This window comes from Choristoneura fumiferana, chromosome 3, assembly GCF_025370935.1.
Source record: "Choristoneura fumiferana chromosome 3, NRCan_CFum_1, whole genome shotgun sequence".
NCBI classification, from domain to species: Eukaryota; Metazoa; Arthropoda; class Insecta; order Lepidoptera; family Tortricidae; genus Choristoneura; species Choristoneura fumiferana.
The window spans coordinates 2,434,225-2,459,198 of record NC_133474.1 but is presented as its reverse complement, the minus strand read 5'-3'; the positions used below and the strand labels follow the sequence as shown (position 1 = coordinate 2,459,198).

General features: G+C 39.6%; 1 protein-coding gene across 2 annotated transcripts in view; it reads right to left on the bottom strand.

Moving 5' to 3' along the window:
• Window positions 1-23,480, bottom strand: part of LOC141426357 (reticulocalbin-2-like) — a 36,147-nt gene extending 12,667 nt beyond the window's left edge. Inside the window, exons 1-7 of one of the 2 annotated variants that reach the window (XM_074085203.1) lie at window positions 23,121-23,480; window positions 22,814-22,961; window positions 20,371-20,521; window positions 18,947-19,024; window positions 16,950-17,070; window positions 12,179-12,302; window positions 4,343-9,350 (exon numbers count right to left, since the gene is read on the bottom strand). In XM_074085203.1, the coding sequence (XP_073941304.1) occupies window positions 9,182-9,350; window positions 12,179-12,302; window positions 16,950-17,070; window positions 18,947-19,024; window positions 20,371-20,521; window positions 22,814-22,961; window positions 23,121-23,316 (987 nt within the window). In that variant the 5' untranslated portion in view covers window positions 23,317-23,480 and the 3' untranslated portion in view covers window positions 4,343-9,181. Of the gene's footprint in view, window positions 1-4,342; window positions 9,351-12,178; window positions 12,303-16,949; window positions 17,071-18,946; window positions 19,025-20,370; window positions 20,522-22,813; window positions 22,962-23,120 lie in introns of those variants that run through there. The other variant, XM_074085205.1, reaches the window with a different exon arrangement.
• Between the last annotated feature and the right edge of the window lie 1,494 nt (window positions 23,481-24,974).

Here is a 24,974-nt window from a genome sequence, read left to right as displayed (position 1 = left end):
CAATGACTTGGATAGTAATGCCAAACAATATGGCGTCAGGTTTCAAATCCAACGAACTTGGCCACTATTTGGTCAAAATACACAAGGACACATTTGAACGTTTCGTTCTTATTAATATTGTCGATTGCCGGCACTCGAGTGAAAAGACAAGAAAGATTTGACTGCAATTCAATTTGCGTAAATTAACCCCGAATGAGATTTTTCAAGAAAACTTTGTTCTTATTAAAATAAGTGTACTGTAATTACTAGATACAGCTGCGGTGGGGACGGATCTTAACATGTGTATAAAAGTAGATATCTACCTAATGCCTCATAGTCAACTCGCTGAGATATTTGATCGAGCGTTGAGGTGTTGCGATAAATAGTTAGATATTAAGAAAGTTAAAATGCATTGTTTATTATTGTGGTACGAACAAATGTTTCAGCGGGAACTAGTTAACAGTTCAACGTAGTTTCTGACAGTCGTCACGAATGTATAGCTCGGCCTTGACATACGAGGGTTACATTGCGGGGTTTGAAAAGAACTGATATTTAGATTTGACTTTTGATAGAGTGATGTACGTGACGCCACATTGCGGACCCTTCTATGTTTTTGGCTCCGTTCGGTCACCGCAACCGCACACGCCCCTTGGTTTAGTCTAATATACAGTTAACGCAATTACTTTGGTTAGAAAACTCTTTACAGTTCTCAAACTACACTTATTATATTTTAACCACGAAATATTACTTTTACACGCTTGTTTTGGTATCCCCAAAGTATAATTTACTCTTACTTCATTACTGTCAAAATCGTGGTGAAGGTGCATTTACATTCGTTCTCCATTCGCTCATTCATTCATTCATCATCAATACTTTAAGTGACAGCTCACAATGTTCAAACTTCCACTTAGCACTGTAAACTCAGTAACTCACTCGCTGTCTCTGTCCAAAGCTGCATTTGGCCATATGAGTGACGGAGTAAGCGGTATTTCTCGTAGTGGCTGTTAAAGCGTTCGGAAGTATATAATACTTCGACGAGCTGGATTATAGGGATGTAATATTAACGTCTTATCGTATTTTAAATAAATTTTTAGATGTCTGGTAGCTCAGTGGCAGATTTCTTCACGAACTAGCACGAACTTAACCAGTGCAATTTAAAAGTAAATTATTCAAAATAAAATTATAAATTATATTCCAAATATGCGCATAAATAGTATTGCAGCTAGAGGAGTCTTGTCGGAAGACTAAGCGTATAATGCAAGCTGAGATTAAATAAAATATGAGGAACGTAAAGATATCTGCCACTTCGCTGGACGATCAGTTCCCGGGTTCATCGCTCCATAATTTTAGAATTAATTCTCCATTCGCGTCCCGCCCTACACTCGCCGTGTCTACGAAGGTCTACAATCAAGTGATATATTAACACTTAGTAGATACCACAGCTTTGCGATTTAACTCAAGAATTTTCTTATGGGAACTTGGTTTTCTGTGGCGTTATTTGTAAGTAGATATACCGGTGTACACTCTGACTTTATTTGTGAACTTGTTAGCCACAGCTGCATTGCAAAATTATCGAAAAAAAAATCGATGAAACAAAACTTGGCCAAAGAAAAGAATACAAAAAAGTTGTCTTTCCAGGCCAGATAAAGTTCTACAAGTGAAGTAAGGCACTGTTCGAAGTACGTGGTTATACCGGTATATCTACTGATTCAAATTACCGGTGCAGCTAAGCCAGTACCCGCCGGCTGTGTGGGGCGACTCGTCCCTCGTCAAGCATGCGCATAGTTATGTTAAACTAGACTTACATCTCAGCTAGGAACTTATTTTATATACCTAATAAAATAATCATTGGACAAATTTGTTCTATATTAATTATATTAGTATATTTTCTGTATGATTATATATTTTTAAGAGAAGTGTATCTAGATTGGGTCGTATGTAACTGTGGCAGTTTTTAAACGTAATTATGGAGGTTATGTTGTATAACCTGTTTGTTGAACCATTCCACTCGCTTGGGTTCCAGCCGCGGCGGGCTTAGTGCTCGCCGAGGTCCTAGCATACAGGCTTGGGTGAAGGACCGACCGACACGATCCAGGTCTTGTTAACATAGGGTAATACAAGTGAAATCATTTTACGGACTCCTTTATTATCTATGATTTACGCGATAGATGTTAAATTATTAACAGCCAGCGTCAGTAAAGCTCTTACGGCGTAGGATCGGGCCGTGTCGGTTCGTCGTTCACCGGAGCGGTCCTACACGATATTAAGCTAAACAGATTGCGTAGTTCCGCGTCACACCTCACGTGAACGATCGCAGGGACGCCTCAAGCTATCGACGAGTTAATTTGTGATATAACCCAAACCGCGAGTAGAATCCGTGCTTTACTTGAAGCAATATTTGTTATTAAAAGTCGATCCCGATTTGTATAGTCGAGTCCCGGTATAATAATTATACATAGGTTATAATATAAATGTAATACATATGTGGCGTTTGCGCGTATGCAACTCATAGCGCTTGTTAGTCGGTCCTGCCGTTGGTCGGGCGGGTGGCTTGCCTACCATAGACAAGTTTAAAGAGGTTCCGAGACGGTCAGAAAAACCTACATGCTTTACATGTTAAATTTGACCGTCTGGGAACCTCTTAAACTCGCGCGCTGCCCTCGCGGCCAACTACCTGCGATAACGTTGAGCGGTGCCAGCCTCTCGCGAGATCTAAATTATATTACATATTTTTATTTATGTATGTCGTATAACGCAATCAATGTTGTTTTTTTATGAAATTGTTTAAGTTTTACATCGCGGCTGTGTACCGCAACGTGCAATCGTGTAACGCCGCTTCCTCGCCCGCGGGGTTCCATCAACTGTGGCTTTACATTATACCATGATGGTACATTACTGAGCATTTGTCTGCTAAAGAGTTGGTAGTGAACGAAGGTGAGGGGGATTAATTGACGGAATACCGAATGATGAGAACTGCTCGACGCGTTTGCTCTCAGCTGTTAGACCAGACACTGTGTCGCAAAGCGTACAACTTACGGGTAAATTTTGACAGCGGCACACGATAGTCACGCAGACGCGAATTTGCCTTGCCAGTAGCAAATGCATTAATCTAATATCCAGGACGGTCCGTTATGAGCTCGCACTGATTAAGCGCTTCTCAGCTTCTCTAGAGCGGTTCAAATGTTTGTAATTTACTATAATTAAGTAGGCATAGTAGTTGTTTCCTCAAAAAAATTGTAATAGGAACCTACATGTCCAAGTAGGTGATGTACGAGCAAATGTATAAATTAAACCGGGGAGGCGGGAAGCGGTAATTTTGAAAATTCAGTATAAAATAGCGTAGAGCCGCGACCAGGCGTTTCATACAGCTGTATAATGAAGCGGAGCTCCACAGGCGGACGCTGACATCCCGGTCGAACTGTATGTTTTTGTATTGTGTAAATATTTTGGATTTATTAAGATTATTATATTGAATAAAAAAAAAAATTGTAAATGTATGGAGTGTTTTATTTTAAAAACCCCTGCATTTTAGTACTCGATGTGTTCTTACGCAAAGTGAAGGAGCTTTGCATTAGTTGTGTTCGTAAAGGCTGATTTTCGCTTGTCGTTAGAGCCTGCATGTGGGGTGCTGGAGATTTTAGTTCACGCATGGCGTCGCAAGCAATCGCTGAATTTCATTAGTCTATCCCGCGTACTGGGAGATATATATCGACGGACTTATCGTATCGACCAAAGAAAAGGAGCCTTAAAAATGCGTTCCATTAACATAGGAGCGGAGACGTGTAGTCGTATTGAAATCCACGTCTCGCGCTGCTCCCCAAACGTAATTTGTCGTCTTTGCTCCGTCCCTCCCAGTGGCACCCTAAGGCTGGGTTCACACGGCGCAGTCGTGCACGATTTTTTTGTGTTGGAACTTTGTGTAGAACTTAAGGGTATATTAGCCACCGAAATCGACCAATGAGCAGCGGTGCTTCTGACGTTTAGAATAAAACTGGCACAACTCGAAATATTCTCATTTAAAACTCGACCAGATTTCGTTCAGAACAGTGTTTATTTTGGAAATACAATTGGCAATATGGACTATTTCGAATTGTGTCAGTTCATTCTAAACGTGCGAATAGCCGTCAAAATCTGGTCAATTTCTGTCTTATAATTCAGACAATGACGGTTAAAGGGACCTCTCGCTTGCACTCACAGGCCTTATGGGATTTCCCTAGTGTCACACCACACAGAACGCTAGGGCAGTCCCATAAGGCCTGTGATTGCGAGCGAGAGAGCTTTAAAATGATTGATGACTCAGTTCGCACGATTGTAATGGCCGTAGTATAGTGTAGGCTACGCCGTATAGTTAAGAAAAGAAACATTAATAATAAATATGAATTTATTTTCTATCCAAGGACTTTCACAACGATAAAATATAGTGATAATAAGTACACGAAACAACAGCACATCACTCAATAAAAATATAACCTTAGAAATACCACACGTTATTTCCAATGCCCAAAGAAGCTTAAAACAAGTTGAACGCATTTAAGAATTGTGTACATTAGTTTTCAACTGACATAGAATTGAAATAAGTACAAAAATAGGCCCTAAAATGTAAACATTTTCAAAAATTCATCTACATTAAATAAATTGCATGATGAATTTTTCTTTGCGTTGTCAATAAATTTAAAAATACTAATACATAATACTTGACCGAAGTGAATAATAGTCTGCAGGGCTACTACGAAACTTGCGGTCCCTCTCGCTCACGTATTAAATAGTATAAGTGTCAGAGGGACCGCACGACACGAACTTCCGAGTTTCGTAGTAGCCCTGCTGTTGTTTGTGTGCAACTGCGACTATACCTTGTATTAAGGCATATATCACACTAACCAATGTATAAGTTTCGAATTGTTATTTTCACATCCTTGTGTGTAGTACATAATATGACTAGTCAGCTGGTAGCTGTTATTTTGTGAACAAAACTTGCATTATTCAATAAACACAGTGCACCCAGGATTAAGGGAGATCCAAGACTCGATTTTCAGGGACCATTACAATTCCTTAGGGAACTTTCCGCCATTTCTATTTACACCACCCCAGGATTTAGGCAAATATCCCTACAGGAGTGGTTGAAATATGTGCCTTGAAAATCAAAAGTCAAACTGAATTAAAAAAAACTTAAAATACACAGAATTTACATTTAAATTGGCTTACTGTCTAAAAGCGAAAGTTAGAAACAAATCTTGTTTATTCGTAAAAAGGAAATTGAACCCTAAATACGCATAGTACTTTACAAATTTTCATATTATAAAATTGATAATTTAAGTCATAGTGATATGGGAATCCTCAATCACCCGCTGCTGTTAGCTGTGTCTAGAACGGCTGTTTCTAAAGTATTTTTATAGTGCAGGCGAAAAAAAAACTGATAAAATAAGAAGTACAGTTGATGTTGAAGGTGACCTCTGTTGGTCCTAGGGTCCCACTTACTCTCTGACTAAATACTACGAGTGTGAGCGGGACGGCACGATACGAAGTTCTAATTTCTTGAGGCCTGCTGTCGGAATAGGAGATATTTGACACCATTAATCAATAATTCCATGACGTAATTATAATACACTTTAAAATGAAACCGAAAACCAATTCAAATTTCAACTGTAAAAACATTTTTTTTTGCATTGAAACAAATAAGTAAGTATAAGTTCTAGTTAGTCAAATGAGTGACGTCACAGCTCAGTGTTGCCATATAAAATGTATGGTGAATCGAGTTATGTCATGCCAAAAAGTACATCAATTGATTGATAATTAAATTATGCTATTTGCTTATAAATATTTAAGGTCACAGCTAATTAGATCCACCCGGGACCCGATCAGCACCGCCTCGCCGCGAGCGGTTTGTATTCTTTATATGGATTTGTATGGGCTTGCGCTCATTACATCAACTCCGTAGCGTCACCGGATCGCTTCGCTCGCTCGTGTCCACGCGCGGACGGCGAGTGGACCACTCGGTGACAGCTCGCTGCTCGTACGTTTGCCTCGCGTGAACCGCGCGCGGTCGGCGCGGCGCTCCCCACCCTCATATCATAATAGACTACTCGGATCTGGTGTTGCAAATGTTTATGGGCGGTGGTGATCTCTTACCATCAGGAAACCCACTTGCTCGTTTGCCATCCAATCGAATAAAAAAAAAATTCGTGGACCACGCGACCGTCTCGTTGACCACGCGAGGTCCACTTGTTGTCAACGCGGCGTCCGCGCGTGGACCACCTGTCAACAACGAGTGGACGCGGAAAGTCGCGGCGGTGCTGGTCGGGTGCCGGGTGGCTCTAACGAGCTGTGACCTTTAACAGTGGCACTGATGCCTCTAAGGCTGCGTTTTCACCAGAGATGTGCGAGGATGTGTTCCGAGGAATCTGGTTTTCATGAACCAATAGAAACGCTTCATTTATCTACCCTCGCTCCGCTGTTTCCACAAGAGCGGTGCTGTGCGAGGCTAGGTAAATGAAGTGTTTCTGTTGGTTCATGAAAAACACATTCCTTGCACATATCTGCAGGGCTACTACGAAAATCGAAGTTCGTATCGTACCGTCCCTCTCGCTCTCGTATTAAATAGTATAAGTATCAGAGGGACCGCACGACACGGACTTCGAGTTTCGTAGTAGCCTTGCTGGTTGAAATGCAGCCTAAACTACGCATTCCTTTTGCGCGGCGATTCGTGCAAAAATATACAACGCTCGACTTGATTGGGGGACTTGCCCCCAAAACAGGCAGGTTTACAGGTGTCTTGTGCAAGGTCCGCCCGGATTGTTACCACCATCTTGCTCGCTAATCCTGCCGTGAAGCAGCAGTGCTTGCGTTGTGTTTCGGCGTGGAGAGTAAGACAGCCGGTGAAATTACTGGCACTTGAGGTATCCCATCTTAGGCCTCTAGGTTGGCAACGCATCTGCAGGTGTCTATGGGCGGTGGTGATCTCTTACCACCAGGAGACCACTTGCTCGTTTCCCATTCAGTCGAATAAAAAAAAACGTAGGTAAAATACATCCGGATGAAAAAGAGCCGAGGGCTAATTGTTTGCCTTTATTTATGTATTTAATCGTTGTAAATGTGCTTTAAGTAACTTTGGCATTAGTAAATTAAATACAAACTTCGCACCTCTAATACAACATTGACGTAAAATGGGTTATTCTGTCCCGTTGTCCAAGATACAACAGTTACAAAGTTTAAAAAAAAAAACTTAAACAATAATATGCTACTACTTAATATGTAATAATCGGCTTGTAACTACTACAAAAATGTATGCTCGATGAATTTTACCCACAGAATACATAAAGAAACTCATGGTTTTAAGAGTTGTCTAGGGTGCTTAACTATGGCAACAAGGTAACAAGACAGTTGATCGACCCAAATGCAATTTTTCCCTATTTGGACATAAACGCGAAAAACTCATTTTTGATCGATTTATGACCGCCCCCTATCATTAAATAATTTTTGGGAAAAAAATGGCAATTATGTCATTGTTGTTTTAGAGGTCCGTAGATTAACAGTAAAATAGTTTTACCTAACCAGTAGGTAAACTTGCTTAGAATAGACATCGGTGGAAGGTGAGTAACAGTTGTGTCAATTTGAATTAGCCCGTGAGTCGTACTAAATTAAACAAACTTACTCGTTATAGTTGCAAGAGCCTTGTTTTGTAAACAGGCTTTTATAGTTTGTGTTGTGACTGGTGAACAGATTTTGTAAACGCAATGAGGTTCTTCGGTTCTACATCAAGTAAGGGAGAATCAGATCTCAAGAAAGAGTGAAACATTGCAGATTTAGTTTCCAACTATTTTGTTAGTTTTTTTCTTGGTCGGAAACAAATTTTCGTTTACATTTTGATTTAAAAACATGATAAATCTTTGCAAGTAGAAGTTTAATCTTTTAACCTATTTCACTCTACATGAAAATATCAAATCTATTTGAACTGCAATACTTTAAAGTTTCGACTAATAATAAATATAGCAATTTTTTAATCTCTGGCCAGATCGTAATTGTGTCTTAAGGGCGGTAAATAAGGAATTACGAACGAGAGTCTATTAGAAGCCCGAAGTCGAAGACAGGGCTTTAATGAGTCGATGTTCGTAATTCTAGTACCGCCCGTGCGACATACAATGTTTTTCATCACATTTGCGAGTAAAATTTTATATTTCTAAAAGAAAAAATATAATTCTTCCAAATATTGGCGATACCTTAGGCTGCGCTCTTGGCAGCGCCGCCCTCTACCTCCCCCTCCCTCAGCATGTGCCTGAGCCGCGTGTGCATGTGGTCCTGCTGCTACGCCATGCGCAGCGCCATCAGTACGGGCACTGCCTCATTTACCGACCTTGGGCTTCATGGCAAGAAAATTAGTACGGGCAATGACTCATTTACCGACCACGGGCTTCATGACAAGCACATTAAGGTCGAGGGTTTTATTTGGGGGGTTGCAACCAAGGTAGCCTGCATGTTACGACACTGTTTTACGAGCAAGTGTGATGAAAAAAAAAATGCTTCACACACATGAGGATGGCAGTGTCAGCCATGTTACATTAATTTCGTTCGATTAAAGACACTGGTTAATTACTGACGGAGCTGAGAAAAAAAAAACTATCTACTCTACGGTCGATAGGTAATTCGCAAATGGCGGTCAATAACTTCAATTTCCAATGATAAATCTAGTATTTTCTATACACATTCCTTTCTAAAATTGTCAGTTTCGCTCAGCTCCGCCTGTAAGCTACGTAGTTACGCATGTCTTACATTGTTTAATTCATTCCTCGTAACTCCAGTAAATCACGGGATAGATGGAAGAGCTTGGAAAAGCCGTTCTGACCGCCTCACCACCTCAACACCCCACCTATGGATAAGCCCCGTTGGAACGTAAAAATTTGACATCAAAACTTTATTTTCTTCGAAACGAATATATCGGACTTTCGGGGTCCCCGTGAGGTCGGAGGGAGTTATGGGTAAAACGGTACTGCTTGCTAAGACTATTCAACTACTGGGATTTTTATTCTTTATTGTCCGCAGTGCTAACAAAGTGGGAAAACAATTCCCCATTAATCCGCACTTATTAAGCTGAAAAAGAATCCAGGAAGTGGCAGTCGAACTGTGGCATGTTACGCCCTTCGGCTTTCCCAACCTCATCCATCCCGCGCGTAAAACTATACCTAAGCTTATCTTGGTAGAGCATTCCACCTCACAACTCGTCATCAAAGTGCTCCCCCATGAGGTCATTTCCGTAGTCCGTGGCCTCGGAGCCGACGAACTGCTGGTGGTGTCGCAGCACCTCCTCGAAGGCGAGGCGGCCGTCGCCGTCGTCGTCCGCTGAAGCGAACAGGTGCTCCACCTCCTCGGTTGCTATCTCGCTGCGGGGCAAACCATCATCAAAAATTAACTGAGGATTTTTATTTTAAGTGTACCTTTTGGGTCAACCGACTCTTTAGTGTAGCTTGTTGCCATGGTAACGTTTCCTGAGTTACCTATTAAAAGTATGATTTTTTGAGGTAAAAAGCCACTATAAAGTTAGGAGTTGTGACAGTTTTAAGGCAATGAGGGCTATCGTTTTTTGTCTCACTAGATGGCGCACTGTTGCGTGAGGTTTTTAAGTATGGCTTTCAAAGTCTGTTATTACGGGCGTTAAAACAAAGTTTAGATTAAAATCATATTTAATACACCTTAAAACCGTACCATAAAAATATCGAGCATGCCACAGTGTTGCATAGTCCCCGTTTTGTTCGGAAAAAAGGGAGGACAAAGGTTTCCGAAATACAAAACTGTCGCAAAACACAGACATTCATTGCCCCGGAACGCATATTTGCCATAATTAATTCCAGATATTGCAAAATACTCACAAAATTATTCTAATTTAAAATAAACCCGCGTAGCTCACCCAAAAACTATGAGATTTGACATTTCGGAGACCTCACGCTACACTAGCGCCTCTAGTGGCGATATTCATACGCGATAGCCCTCATTCCTTCATGGCTCATTTCCTAAGCGTGCTAATAGTATACATTGCAAACATTTTTCTAACAAAGTGTATCACAGGTGTCTCCTGCGTTATGGGGCAGAATTACAACACTAAAAAGTTGATTGGCCCTTTTACTCAACAACAAGTATAAGAGGGTTGCATGATGGTAAATTAGAACCGCCCTTCGAAACCTGTACTAGAGGATTAATCCAGTATAACTGCTGGAGTAATTACTTATTTGAAATAAAGGATTTATTTAATGTCATTTCGTACCTTTGTGTTGCTACAATTCCTAAAATTTAATAAACATCTTTTAAACGAATATTTTAATATTTTTTCACACTAGTCTTTCAATGACGACTCATTGCAGGTGGTAGGACCTTGTGCAAGGTCCGCCCGGATTGCTACCACCATCTTGCTCGCTAATCCTGCCGTGAAGCAGCAGTGCTTGCACTGTTGTGTTTCGGCGTGGAGAGTAAGACAGCCGGTGAAATTACTGGCACGTGAGGTATCCCATCTTAGACCTCTAGGTTGGCAACGCGTCTGCAATACCCCTGGTGTTGCAGATATTTATGGGCGGTGGTGATCTCTTACCATCAGGAGACCCACTTGCTCGTTTGCCATCCAGTAGAATAAAAAAATATATAAATTAAAACATATTCGTCGTCGTGTAATTTCATGCCGGTTTCTTCTCAACAAAAGTTTTTAAGAACCGGTGGTAGATTTTTTTTGACATGCATTATGTGCCTGAGCCTAAATTGAATAAAGTTATCTTGACTTTGATTTTGCTTTTTAGGGGTGCGGGCAACCGGGAATGGCCAATTCATGGGTCAATCTCAGTTCAAATAAAAACTAGAGATAGGGCGCTGTGAACAACGAAGTGAGGCCGGTCAAACTACATCAATCCGTGTGCTAACACAGTGACACGCACACACTTGCAACCAAACTACACCAAAACCTTATTACTTAACATAAAACGTCAACACTAGTGTGGCCATTATAATATTGTAGTTACCCTATTAGGTATTGGGTAAAAGCCGCCTATGTAATATAATCATTTTTTTATTAATTCTATTCTTTATTAACACGGCTTAAAACGTGAGAAAGTGACACGCAACGTGGTTATTTGGTTCTTGTAAAAGTTTATCAACGTTTTTTATTGTAGTAACGGTATCAAAGTGTGAAAGTAATTAAAGCGCTATTAAAACGTTACTCAACGGTTACGATATTTTTGTAGTATCGGGGTACTAAGAATTATTACGGCAACACCGGCCTACGCACACATGTTTATAAAACCGGCCTCACCGGGCGTTTCACCGCGCTCCATCTTTACTTTTTATTTGAACTGAGGGGTCAATCAACATTTTCTTGTTTGTAATTTTGCCCCGTTGTCTAAGAGACAACAGCGACAATTTCTTTAAAAAACTGTTATAATACGTGTTACTAATGTGCTTTGGAGACAGTCCATAAAATAATGGGCTTGTAATTACGAACAATACGCTTGATGAATTATAACCACAAAAAAAATAGAAAGTCATGGTTTTAAAATTGTAATCTTTAAAATTTAAAGAGTTGGCCAGGGGACGTAACCATGGCAACGAGGTACAAGAAAAAATCGTCGAGAAAGAATCGTGAGTTGGACCGTTTAATTTAGTTATTTTGATCAATATATCTCACGGGAGTTTAATTAATATTAAGTACCTACAAGCAAAATTGATCGACCCTCATACGAGTGTTAAGCCGAGTTTGGACTTGCGAGAAAAATCGTGCAAGTTGCATTACATTGCGGCGCTCGATTGACCACTACAAACTCGTTGGCTTTACGGCCTCGCAATGTAATGTAGAAGCCGTGGTAGCCTAGTGGTTTGACCTATCGCCTCTCAAGCAGAGGGTCGTGGGTTCAAACCCCGGCTCGCACCTCTGAGTTTTTCGAAATTCATGTGCGGAATTACATTTGAAGTTTACCACGAGCTTTGCGGTGAAGGAAAACATCGTGAGGAAACCTGCACAAACCTGCGAAGCAATTCAATGGTGCGTGTGAAGTTCCCAATCCGCACTGGGCCCGCGTGGGAACTATGCCCAAGCCCTCTTGTTCTGAGAGGAGGCCTGTGCCCAGCAGTGGGACATATATAGGCTGAGATGATGATGAATGTAATGCAACTTGCACGATTTTTTTGCAAGTTTAAACTCGGCTTTAGGTAGGTGCGCGGCGCGTGTGCTTACTCGTTGTCGGGCACGACCCAGCGGCGCAGCTCGGCGGCGTCGAGGCGGCCGTCGCGGTCCGTGTCGAGGTCGTGGTCGAACTTGTCCCTCTCCGCCACCATCCACGACTGGTCTTGTTGCATCCCTGCAACAAATACAATAACATATTTACCACCATTAAAGCGACTGGACGTCAAGCTTTGTAGTCAGGTTCTTTATCCGCTTGCCTGCAACTCAAGATAATAATAATATCATTTATTTCAAATAACTTGGATTCATATCGCTAGTAACAGTTAACTTAAGCCAAGCTTAGACATGCAAGAAAAATCGTGCAAGTTAATAGTAGATTATTGTCGTGGCCTGGAAGTAGGCAATTGCTGGCTGAGTATGAGTATTAAACGGACGAGCTTGCGAGTCCGTTTAACTAATACGAAGCCAGCAATTGCTATTCCAGCCGAGACTAATATAAAGCTTTTCTCAAAAATGGTGAATAATTCTGAAATAGAATACACTTTTTCTCAAAATATATTATAACATTTAATTTTATTCTAATATTTTTCTTATGCTATGCTATAGGTGTATTTTTCCACCGAAAACACCACAAGCTATTTCAGACCCAATTGAAAAAGTCCGAAGTTCCAACAAAATATCTGATACCGGCCATTACCGGCCACTGAGACTTGGCTGTATACGACTTGTGTCCATGGCCTTTTCAACTTTAAAAAAAAATTGTGACTGATTGCAGGCGCGCTAATTCATTATTGTCGAGCTAGCGCGCCTGCAATCTTTTCAACTTTTTAATTTTTCGCTGACCATAAACTATGCACTTCACCTTCTGATATGTAAAGAATAATGTCAACTTTTACGGACATTTTTGAGAAAATTACATTGCGGCGCTCGATTGGCCACTACAAACTCGTTGGGTTTACGGCCTCTGTAAGGCAACTTGCACGATTTTCTTGCAAGTCTAAACTCCGCTTTAGAAGCTATAAGAAAGAAAAAAAGCTAAATTTATTTGGGTCCCAAGTATGCAAATTCTGTCATCTACGGACACTTACGACTCCGAGAGTCATTGGTGCTTGCAGACTTATTTTAAATGAGATTTTTTTCTTGAAAGACTATGTCGACGCTATTCGGGAACACCGCGGACGAGCTTTCGCAATTTTACATGCGTACACATCTCAATATCTTGGGAATACCAGGTAAAAAAAAGCCTGTGTTATACTAGAGATGCAGCCAACTGCATAGCAAATTTCAACCAAATTCATTCAATTTGACGTGTACATGCACATGTAGCAGGTGGTAGGACCTTGTGCAAGGTCCGCCCGGATTGCTACCATCATCTTGCTCGCTAATCCTGCCGTGAAGCAGCAGTGCTTGCACTGTTGTGTTTCGGCGTGGAGAGTAAGACAGCCGGTGAAATTACTGGCACTTGAGGTATCCCATCTTAGGCCTCTAGGTTGGCAACGCATCTGCAATCCCCCTGATGTTGCATATGTTTATGGGCGGTGGTGATCTCTTACCATCAGGAGACCCACTTGCTCGTTTGCCAGCCAGTCGAATAAAAAAAAAAAAAAAATGTACACACACGCATGCACACATGGAAGGACGCACGGACGCACACACAGACAGAGTTCAAATTCTCGCATTTTTAATATCAATCTTCAGAATAAGCCATAGATATTTATATTAGACCACGACGATACAGACCTGATTATAAACTGGACGTATTTTAGCAAAAACGTTCCAAACAGTGAATTCGATCCCGGGATTTTAGTATGGATGAATCCCGAGTTCCCGGATTCTCTAGTTCCAAAGCATTGTCATGTTGTTATTTAATATCACTTTTGATGTTACTGAAATAATTTAAAAAAAATTGTTGAGGTTTGGTACGTTTTTGCTAAAATACGTCCACTATGATGTGACTTAAGATGGAGATTTATGCCACATGTACTTGACACCGTTTGACTTGGTGAACAAGGTCCAGTCATCAATCTCCATTAATGTTTCATACCAACACGTTTCAATTGACAAAAGCGAATAAGCTTCTCACTGAACACGCCGTCACGGCCGGCCGAGGGTCACCATTTGAATAATAAAGGTTTGTTGACTGTTACATCATAAAGGGGCTGTTTATGGATCGTGTACAGACATCGGAATTGACAAGATTTCATATTTCAAAGACTATAATTTGATTCGTTCTCTGTATTCTGTTTGGAAAGAGAAAGACGCTGATATTTTTAAAATTTCGCTACGATTATTAATTAATTTATTACAGATTTTTTAAGATGTGCTTATTCTAAAAGGGCATAACTCCAAAAGTACCACACAATAGATCCATTACGTTTGTCTAGTCTCTATTAAAAAAAAAGATCACGTAAATCTGACGTAGACCTTGTCAAAATTATGACGGCTCCTTTTTCTGGTGAAAAAGGCAAAGGAAACATATCTTTTCTGTGGTAGTGTTGGTAAATTCAGATATATTTTTTCATTTTTTTTTTTAATACGGAGAAATAAATTATAATAAATATTTTCCCATGTTCAGGAGGCTAAACTCTTTTGATTCCTGTAGTAATTTACAGGGGTTAAAAAAATGAAATCTTGTCAATTTAGGGGCGAATTTTAAAGACAGGCTTTTTCTATAGGTATACATAGTTCCAAGTTTGGTTAGTAAAAATATAATTTTATTGAACAATATACAAATTAAACAAAATAGTAGTAAACTCAATTCTCTGCTTCGTCTCTAGTTCATTGCCGAGCGATTAAATTCCGAGATTCTACTAAATTATCAATAAAACCGGCTAAGTGCGAGTCGGACTCATGCACCAAGGGTTCTACGGTCTACCCAACTTTTTAGGTATATTAAAATATCCTCCTGAGCCCTCGCGTACTTTATAAAGGACCAATTAACATCAAGAATCAATTAACATCATCAATTAACATCATAAAGTACAAATTGCTCATTGAGAAAAGAATCTTGAGAATTTTGAAATAATATCCAAAATAACAAAGCTGGCGAACCACGTCTAGGGCGTAAGTAAAAAAGTCTGTTAAAAAAGTTAGGTCCCAGATAAAAGTACGCTTTAAATGACCGTTCTAAATATCCACTGTCAGCAAAGCCCTGCTTCTAAGCAAAATTTTCGTGTTATCTAATTTAAGTACGGTGCTAAGTGTCACCTGCACCATGCTAGAATGAAAGTACTGTAAACCATAGGAATATCGTACTTTTCGATACAAAGGATATATGTTTGCCTGACACGTTGTTATAATATTACAGTCATGGATGGTGTAGTGGGTAGACCTTGAAGCAGCATATTAAATGAAAATAGTTATTTATGTGGCTGGTGCATAATGAGAGGCATTAAAGTACGAGTGTGTTTTTATGAAACGAGCCGAAGGCGAGTTTCATAATAAGATCACACGAGTGTTTTAATGCCTAATTATGTATAGCCGCATACATAACTTTATCTACATGCATATCATAAGTTTTCTATAATATGTACAGATATGCATTGTTAAAAAAAGTATTACCGATACTTTAATGTAAACATTAAGATGCACTGTACTTTAATGTGAACATTAAGATGCACCCGCAGATACCAGGTTTCTTAATAAAGGCCATTTGATAGTCGTTTCTGAACATATAATAGGGAAGCTATGATATGCATGTAGATAAAAAATAATAATAGTCAGTTCTCTTTCATCTGTTTCTAGATAACCCACGCCATGGTGATAAGCGTGCATGTACTCGCATGTTTCCATTCATGCCGCGGTGTCGCCTATCGCAACATAAATCAAACCCTATATTCTTTTCTTTTTGGTATCTACCTTTTTTATACTTATTATTCTTAGGTGGGTCAATCAACTATTTTACCGACACTTTGGGCGTCTCCTGCGTTACCAAAATTGTCTCTGGCGTTACCAAAAAATCGTACTTCCAACAAGATATTTCACGGTTCATACGTAGGATGGCATGTATTCATGTACACCATCTATTAAATTACGGAAAAAACATGTTTACTCACAAAAATCTGCAATCGTTTGAAAAATGTCGCGGACAGATTTTTTTTTTATTCGACTGGAAGGCAAACAAGCAAGTGGCTCTCCTGATGGTAAGAGATCACCACCGCCCATGAACATCTGCAACACCAGGGGTATTGCAGATGCGTTGCCAACCTAGAGGCCTAAGATGGGATACCTCAAGTGCCAGTAATTTCACCGGCTGTCTTACTCGGATTAGTGTCGGTAAAAAAGTTGATTGGCCCAGGTGCTTTGGTTTTTACTGTAAGCCTGTAAATGTAATTCGTAGTGTTATAATATAATTTTGGGCACCTTTTTATCTGACAGGGGGCAAACGAGCAGGCGGGTCACCTGATGAATGGCAATCACCGCCGCCTATGGGCATCAATAACATAACTTGAATTACGGTAGCGTTGCCTGCCCTTTGAGAAAGGAGTAGGCTAATTTTTTGAAAATCCCCAAGTCGTACCGGTCCAGAAATACTGAAATACTTCGGGCTGTACCTAACCCACACCAAAATTTTAGTCACTGCTGACTATGCTCTTCTCCCGAAATCTTGGCTACTCCGAAATGTGATCACCCCTCAAATCTTGGCAACTGCAATGTTGCGCCCCGAAATCCTCGCCGCATCTTACTGTGCCCACCCCTCCAAATTTTGGCCACAAATGACTGTGCTCTTCTCTCAAAGTCTTGGCCACTTCTGCGTGTGACCCCTAAGATACAACCTACAATTTGGCACAGAACGCATATGGTCACAAGTAACACAGCTTACCCCTGTCACCGATGAACTCGTTGAAGTCAACGAACCCGTCGTGATTCTGGTCCTTTTCCCGCAGCGTCTGGTTCACCAGGAACCCGTGCATCAGCTCGTGCTCCTCGGGGTTGGTGAACATCTGCCGGCGACACACAGAGACAGTCACAGACATATACTTCGGTTACATGTTAGTTCTGGCGTCAGCTTAGTCCATTTTGGTTTAATTTTCATCAGTCTGGACCAGTGTTTTTCAAACTGTGGGTCGCGACCCCCGGGGGGTCTCAGATGCCCCTTAAGGGAGTCGTAGTAACTTTAAAATGCTCTCACCGTTATTGTGTATGATTATTCAATGTTTCTAATATGATTACCTATTCAATATTTGGGTCGCCAAATATTTTTCAAACCAAGGGGGCTCGCGACATGAAAATGTTTGAAAAACACTGGTCTGGCCCATCAGTCTGAAAGAGTTACCCGTTAATGAGGGCTATCGTTTTTTGTCTTTCTAGATGGCGCCACTGTTGCGTGAGGTTTTTAAGTGTGGCTTTCAAAGTCTGTTATTACGGGTGTGAAAACAAAGTTTAGATTAAAATCATATTTAATACACCTTAAAACCACACCATAACAACATCGAGCAACCACAGTGTTGCGTAGTCCCGTTTTGTTCGGAAAAAAGGGAGGACAAAAGTTTCCGAAAGACAAAACTGTGTCAAAACACAGACATTCATTTCCCCGTAACGCATAATTGCCATAATTAATTTCAGGTAATGCAAAATATTCACAAAAAAATTCTAATTATAAATAAACCCGCGTAGCTCACCCAAAAACTATGAGATTTGACATTTCGGCGACCTCACGCTACATTAGCGCCTCTAGCGGCGAATTCATACGCGATAGCCCTCATTCCCGCGATCCATCCCGATACCGCCCGCGACCCGAATTTAGGTCGCCACCTGAGGTTAAGAAACGCTGGACTAGTACTTAGTAAACTATTTTATCTTCATCTGTAACTAACAGTTTTATTTAACTCTCGAGTTCTCCATCAACAATTTATGTCGCCATTGTTCTTTAATTACAATCACGACAAAAATTAGTCACACGGTGTTTTTGTGAAACAATTAAGAAACAACAGGCGCGGGTCAATAAAGTTGATTAGCAACACCCTACACGTCGATTTATTTAAGCGACATTTTTTTTTGTAATGTAACGAGGATTAGGTACTGTGACACGCTGGGTGGCGCCAGCTTGTATCGTGAACTTTGTTTGACACCTTTAATATTTGTGTTACTTTTGACAGATTTGACAGGCGAGATATCGGTAGATGGCGTTAGTACCTATCGTGAGATCTGTTTTACGTTAAAGGTCACAGCTCATTATAGAGCCACCCGGCTTCCGACCAGCACCGCCTCGACTTTGGCGTCCACTCGTTGTCGACAGGTGGTCCACAGGTGGGTGGACCTCGCGTCGTTCACGAATTTCCTAGTAGTCACTATGGCGGCGAGCCGCGGGCTATCACTGAGTGGTCTACTCACCGTCCGCGCATGGCATCCTCGCCAGTGAGGCGATCCGGTGACGTTACGGTGTTGATGTAATGAAATGAGCGCATACCCATACAAATCCATATTAAGAATACTAACCACTCGAGGCGAGGCGGTGCTGATCGGGTGCCGGGTGGCTGCAATGAGCTGTGACCTTAAAATCTTTCTTGCGTTTGTTATTTAACCAATCACGAGCGTGACAAATGTCAAAGTTGTCAAAAGGTTCTCACGACTCAAGCGCCAACGATAGGAGCTATGATGATGCCACAGACGGAAACACATAGCGGTCAAAGGCCGTAGCAGGATAAGGGAAGGAAGAATGCACTTTAATGGCTTTAATATTATGAATCGAGCCATTATTATTAATATTGACTCAGCCCATTATTACGGCCTTAATAGCCCCATGCGCACCCCCACCCCTTTTTTTGCGTCGGGAAAAGACAAATATAAAGTGATTCTACTTGAGCCAAGCGAACTCACCTCGAACTCGTTCAGATCGAGTTTGCCGTCGCCGTTGAGATCGGCCGCATGCCACATCACCTTCTCTTCTTGTACCAGCTGTGAACAATGGTACCACATTAGTGTACCTTCATAAATCCAAGGGCCTAGGACAACAGTAGATAGTTTTCTAAACTCATTGATTTAATAAAACGCATTATATTTATCTGGTTCTTCAATGAGGTTTTCAGTATTTAGAAATAAAACAAATTGTTAGAGTGAGCTTGAGGTAGTCTACTCTGACTCTAACCAAACATGTGCGCAATTTAAGAAGGTCGAGTCATAAATCTCGTAACGTTTAACGAAACAGGCAATGTGTGACAAATTTGTTTACATTAACACTATTCGAGATAATCTCAAGATTGTGTAAAGTGAAATAAAAAGGGCCACGCTAAATAAGTTTTTATATTAAACGCGTTTATTTTTAGCAAAAATGCGTGTGTGGTAACAAGGAACTGTGTTTTTAAAAAGCATTACAAAAAAGGTCACAGGTTCAGGATTCTGATGTTGTAAGAAGAGTTAAATATAAACAATTGCGTCAACTTTGTAACCGACGAAAAAATAACTTTTTACAGAGTAGTCCGATTTTGATAATTCTTTTTTTATTGGAAAGCGTATACTGTATACCCCGAGAGTGGTCCTATAAAAATTAAGCAAAGAAAAACTTACCCTAAAGGTAGGAAAACAGGGGCTGATTGATTGTTCAGTCAATGATTGTAATGTATGACCAGACATAACTGTACAGAGTAGTCCAACTTTGATAATTCTTTTTTTATTGGATAGGGTATAACTACCTTGAAGTTGGTATTATATAAAGTTGGAAAAAAAATTACCCCAAGCGTGGGAAAAAAGAATGAAATAAAAACTTTTTAACAAAAAAATTAAACCATAGAAACAAATAATAAACTTTTCTTTATTTTTAACCTTAACCTAGGTAGTAGTTTCAAGTCGGTGTCTCAGCTCTAGCATCAGGAGTGGACCTATAGTCATCTACCTGATGGGCTTCTATCACTCCTCCTGGCTCGTGCTGAGGCACCAACTTCAAACTAGTACTTAGGTTAAGGTTAAATAAAAAAAGGTTTATCCTTTTTTGCTTTTACGTTTGCTCGACGGTTTAAGTTTTTTGTTAAAAAGTTTTTCTTATTTTTATTTTGTCCGGTTGTCCAAGAGAGTGACCGAGTTTCGGAAAAAAACTGTTATATATAACATACGCTACTAATGTGCGTAGGAGATATTACTTCATAAAATAACGGGCTTGTAAATAAGAGAAAAATCTACGCTCGATGAATTTTAACCACCGAAAAACATATGGCGTGCATTGAATAGGTAGTAGGGTAGAAGTCGCCTCAATGCACAATGTATGCTAGGCTAGCACTGCCTCAGGGTTCTAAAGCTACTTGACATACCATGCCAGTGTCCCCGGTGTCTTCGGGCGCGATCTCCTCTTCGGCGTCGACCCCGAAGGCGTCCTGCAGGTACTCGCCCCACGTGACGACGCCGTCACGATTGTCGTCCGCCTCGCTCATACGCTCCTCTGCTTCCTCGCGCGACAACTTGCTGGACAGACAAAACATTATAGTAAAACTGTAATAAATAAATAAAAACTTTTAAGATTGTTTTTTTGGAATCTTTTTGTATTTTTTATTTCAATTCCAAATTTTTACTTTTACGGTCATCCCGTAAAACCGTAAAACCTAAATTGAAAATACAAACTGAAATATAGATGCACAGAAAAAACAGAAAAATAAGACCATCACTGGGAATACACCACTGATGATCAACACTGGTCACTGGTGGTTTTGACCATCAGTGGTGTAGTGGTATAGCACGCGGTACGGATTACCGAGGACCTGGGTTCGATTCCCAGTGATGGTCTTATTTTTCTGTTTTTTCTGTGCATCTATATTTCAGTTTGTATTTTCAATTTAAAAAACTTTTATTTTGGAAAGCGGGTTCCATGTATATATAGTACATTTGATAGGAATAAAAAAATAATCTTATAATATTTAGAGCTACCTTTACAAAATTCGTCAGCACTGACAAAAAGCTGGACACAAAAAAAATCTTTCAATAAGTTAAAAACTTAGAGAAAATCTGAATGGAAGGACTCAGATCAGATAAATAATATATAAATAAGTTTCGTTCGAAAGGAAGAGATCTCTGAATTTAATATTTGTGTAAAAAAAGAAGAATTTGTACTCACATTTACAGAATTCTAACTCAATGTAAACATAGAAGGTAAAAATCATTTTGTTTTAATTTATCTTATTATCTATACCATTTTTCACATTTACTTCAATAATTGCAGAATATAATATTATATAAAAAAAAAATACTTAATAGCTTCTAAAAATAACAGAATAAGAAAAAAATATTGAAAAAACATAATTACCAGACACAGTCTTCTTCCCATATGTATGTAAAAGGCATGGTTATAATATTATATATTTAATTTTAATATGCTTTTACCACAACCAATAAAAATATCACAATGAAGGCAATAAGACTGTTTTCTTCAGATAAAACATTATCTTTCTTATTGCACATTTTACAAAATCATTATTGCACACAGAGTGATCAATACAAAAGTAATAACTACTATTATCATATAAGTTTTTACTCTTGCATTGCTCACTTTTAGACAACGGTTAGACACTCATCCTGGCTAACTTCAGTCCATCATTCTGGTTTTCTGTCATTCACAATGGATTGAAGAATGTTATTTAAAATCGAAGTTTGTATCATACCATCCCGCCGACGCTTATATTATTTAATACAAGAGTGAGAGGGATGGTACAATATGAACTTCGAATTTCGTAGTAGCCCTGCAGGCCCGTCAGTCTATAAATGTTACACAATAATTCTCTTGTCATTCTTGCCAGAATTATGGACTTAACTAACACCAGAATTAGCATGTTACCAATGTCTTATATTTGTGGTTCAGATTGATAAAAATTATACAACTCAAAATCCAGTTGGCAAAATCATACGGACAGATGTTATGAATCAATTGATTTATGAATTTGATTAAAATTTTCGGCATTTAGTGTTAAAGCAAAACTGCTTAAAAATTAAATGATACTTCTGTTTCCTAAAATTGATTTGCAAAGCAAATTAAGTCAACGCCTAAACTTAGATCCTAACTAATTAAAATGTTATGGAAAAGTGGTAGTGGTAACAGCATTTTTGAGAGAATCTTTTTAATTCTATTTTGATTTATAATAAAGTTCACTTAAATTTTTTTTTTAGTTAATTTGTAAGTGAATGTTTTTTTCCCATGTTTTTTAAGCATTTGCATGTTTGTTCAGGAATACCAAAATCCATAAATGATTAATGGCAAAACAGTAATTTTCGTTTGTTGCGGAGCTATTCTAGTGGTGGTAAAATGATGCTAAAATTGCCCTAAGATATATTAAAATTTTAAATAATTGCAACTACTGTACGAAAAGATCCATTGATGTTTGACATTCTTCTTAATGCTTGATGAAACAATGCATTAAGCAATTCAATAATACACATTCACATTGAAATTTCTCAATAAGCTTCAACAACTGTTTATCATTTCCTTATCAACATTTCTCGGTAACCTATTCCCATTACATTACCCCGTTATCTGCATTAACTTATTCAATATGAAACCTTTAAGCATGAATAAGAAGTAAATAATGTTTTTTCAAAATATTTTGTCAGATAAGTACATATTTATCTAGCTTTCTGAATTACATTCAGTAAACTAGTTGAGTAATCATGATAATTAGGATTACGAACTTTTCCGACAAAATACGATGACAAAACATTATTCACTACATGTATTAGCTACAGCATCAGTCAAGTAAAAAAGGAACTCACCGGAAAGAATTGAGTATCCACTCTTTAAGTTCGTTCCTGTCAATGAACTGATCCCCATTTACGTCCATCTTTGGCAGCAGCAGCGCCAGCCGCCTCTTAGACTCCTCAGGACTAAGCTTGTCATATTCTTCAGCCTCCTTCACACTTCCTATTGAATAATAATAAGTCACAACCAGCACAACAGGTATGAAAACCACTAGCGCGCGTCTCATCGACATCGCGACTGGCTTATCAGGCTATTAAAACCCAAGACATTGCAAAATTTAGCGGCATTCCACCCGACGCAAAAAAAAAGTAAACAATGCACCTAAGATGGCTTCGTGGTCGAACTCCGAGTTGTGTCCGGAGTCCCCGTAATGGTCGAAGTCCCGCGCCCGGTAGCTCCCATCGCCCTCGCGCTCCTGGGTGTCCACGCTGTGAGAGTGCACCGCGGCAGAAGCACAGTTCAATAACAAATTCTGGGTCAGGAGGAACATAAAAGACAGGATGAACGCCGAAGTCATTTTATCACGATCCGATTTCCGGTTTTTTGATTCAGTTCGTCAACGGCTTTATTATGCAAATCTCATTATATTAGGTTTATTTTCAGAAATAGCGTTTCATCGCGCTGCTGACAGACAGGAGTTGACTGGCCGCTTGACAGCTGAGGACTCGTGGGTGGGTTTTCATTCGGGAGAGATATGATTTACGATTGGTTATAGCGATAACAACTGCTATGGGTCTAGTCTGTCATTGGCCGGGCAAACATTTGGGATGTCATGGCTAATGGTAGCGTCACTAATTTGACTTAAACTTTTAATTGATCGTGAAAGATTCTCGTAAAAAACAAATTAGTTTTAACCTTTTTAACCGAGTTCGAAAAAGGCTTTTTTTTAAGTTTGCTTAGTTTATTTATATCAATATTAGCACGAGCACTGTTGTCTGCCTGTCTGTCCGTCCGTCCGTCGAGTCAACACTCTTTTTCTCAGGACTGTGTGAAGGCATGGAGGTACAGTCGAGTTCATAAACTTGTGAGCAAAAATTTGATCAAAAATATCTGAACACGCTTCTACGCCGTTAACAATACATAAAGTCGTGTTCAGATAATTTAGATCAAATTTTTGCTCACAAGTTTATGAACTCGACTGCATCAAGCTGAAATTTAATATCAACCTCTTGAAGCAGTGAAAAATTTAACTGCAAAGTCAACGCAATCAAATAGTCGCTAAGAAAAGTATTTCCATACAAATTGCAGGGGAGTTAATAAAACCTGTAAGGTACTTCCGGTTCCGGTTGTCCTAGAAACTTGAGATTTGGTATGAAGGTAGCTCTTGTAGCATAATCAATAAGAAAAGTGAAATCTTATTGTTTTTGTCCAGTAGCCATCTAAAATGACCCCACAATACGTACGTTTTGCTTACGAGATGGGCTCTGCGAACACTTTTTTTTTTTTATTCAACTGAATGGCAAACGAGCAAGTGGGTCTCCTGATGATAAGAGATTACCACCGCCCATAGACACCTGCAACACCAGGTAGAATAGAATATACCTACAAATATGTACAGAATCCTCGGTGCGCGAGTCTGACTCGCATTTCGTCGTTTTTTTTTAAATTAAATGTTTCAAGTCACATCAATTGCATACCTCCTTGAAGCGATTTTAACTACCTGTAAGTATTCCTTTTTCTTTACAATGTTACTACTTATCTAGTACCTATTTTACGAAAAGACTGACGGAACATCAAATGTCTAACAACTGGTAGCAATTAACTAAAAGAATTTCCTTGCTCACCCGCGACCTTACGATAGCTAAGCTTATGCAAAATATGCGTGTTCATGCAGACATTTGAGTCTAACAACTGGTAGCCTGGTGTACGGTTGTGTCACTCTGAAGATGAGCTCTGGTTGAGTTCGAAACGCGTCAGTGTAGTGTGGTGGTGGTGATAGATGGGTTTGTGTGATTTGTGTGTGTTCTTACAGTGTGGAGGTGGAGGAACTGCATGAACACGCATATTTTGCATAAGCTTAGCTATCGTAAGGTCGCGGGTGAGCAAGGAATTCTTTTAGTTCATTGATATGGACCTCCGCAAAGTAACGCCTGATTCAATAAATTAGGTTCCATTAAGTTAATTTCAGTTTTCTCGAACGGATAGGCACAGACTAAATAGGTATAGGTATTTTAG